General features: G+C 47.9%; 1 protein-coding gene and 1 pseudogene across 1 annotated transcript in view; both read left to right on the plus strand.

The window, feature by feature from the left end:
* LOC8070964 (calmodulin-binding transcription activator 4) overlaps positions 1 to 502 on the plus strand; it is a 9,086-nt gene extending 8,584 nt beyond the window's left edge. Inside the window, exon 13 of the mRNA XM_002446256.2 lies at positions 499 to 502. Within this exon, the coding sequence (XP_002446301.2) occupies positions 499 to 502 (4 nt within the window). The remainder of the gene's footprint in view (positions 1 to 498) is intronic.
* LOC110436324 overlaps positions 1 to 870 on the plus strand; it is a 14,142-nt pseudogene extending 13,272 nt beyond the window's left edge.

Genomic DNA, 1,230 nt, shown 5'->3' on the forward strand with positions numbered 1-1,230 from the left:
ACTAGATGAAGTGTATCATATAAAATCTCGTTTCAGTCCAGTTGGAGATAGTATATGTTTCGGTGCAAGATAGTTGCATGGTTTGTGCCCAGTGCACCATAGGCTCAGACATCGTTGTGGAAGTTCTCGATGGTACTCCTAGGTGAAGAGGCTCAAGTGAAAGCTCGGTTCGGTCTGTTTGGAGATAGTATTTAGGTATCCGAAACTTGGATGTTTTTTATGTGTTGTTGACTCTGCCAGTTTGGAAAATCAGTTTCTCAACGAATATATGTGCAGTACTTCATAATGCTGTTAAAACTTATACAGCGTACCACTCATGTCATGCGGTGGCTCCTAATCTGATTTGTTTCCCAAGGCTTGTATATAAACGTTAGATCAACTTAAGTATTCCTTTCATCATTCAAGAAGCAAATATAATCATTGTATTAAGTCATTATATGACTGGCAAATGCAACTTCAGATTGTTAAACGCACATTGCATGCTTTCTTCTTTTTCAGTTAACAGATAATGTGCATACAAGATTCAGGATTGGCAAAACGTTACAGGAATTTCATCACAACAGCAAAAATCAACACAAGTTTCAGAAGGATACGCGTATCTACAGTCGTGTCCAAAATAACATTCATGTCCAACATATTACATACCCTCTGCATTTGCATCGATGTCCCAACACACATTTAGTTGGTAGGTATAAAGAGGAAAACTTTTTTTATATTTTTTTTTTCATGCAGCCCAGTTATATCCCATCTATTTCTCCCTTCCAAATGGTCAGTTACCCAACATGCACAGTTAGAGCAACTCCAGCCCAGCATGCAAATTGGGCCTCTATTTTTTTCATTTGCATGCTGGGCTACATACAATAGGGGCCTGAAATTGAGTCCAACTCCAGCCCGCGCCCCGTCCACGCCTCGCGCCCCGCCCGCGCGTCGCCCACGCCTCGCCCGAGTCGCGCCGCCGCCCACGCCTCGCCCGTGCGTCGTGCCGCCGCCCGCGCCCCGACAGAGGCCGCCCCCGCCTCTCCTCTCCGCTGCCACCCCCGCGGTCGCGGCCGGAGCGTCCCCCTCCGGTGGTCGCGTCCCCCTTCGGCGCCTGCGTACACAGGTCCAAAAACTCTCGCTGCGACCTGCTAGCTCCATAGGCCGAGCGGACGTGTGTTCTCTTTCGGCCCTGCCACTAGCTATGGAGATGAAAGGGCACTGTATGAAAGAGCACCGCGAGTTTTTGGCATT

The sequence above is a fragment of the Sorghum bicolor genome, chromosome 6, assembly GCF_000003195.3.
Source record: "Sorghum bicolor cultivar BTx623 chromosome 6, Sorghum_bicolor_NCBIv3, whole genome shotgun sequence".
In the NCBI taxonomy this organism is placed as follows: domain Eukaryota; kingdom Viridiplantae; phylum Streptophyta; class Magnoliopsida; order Poales; family Poaceae; genus Sorghum; species Sorghum bicolor.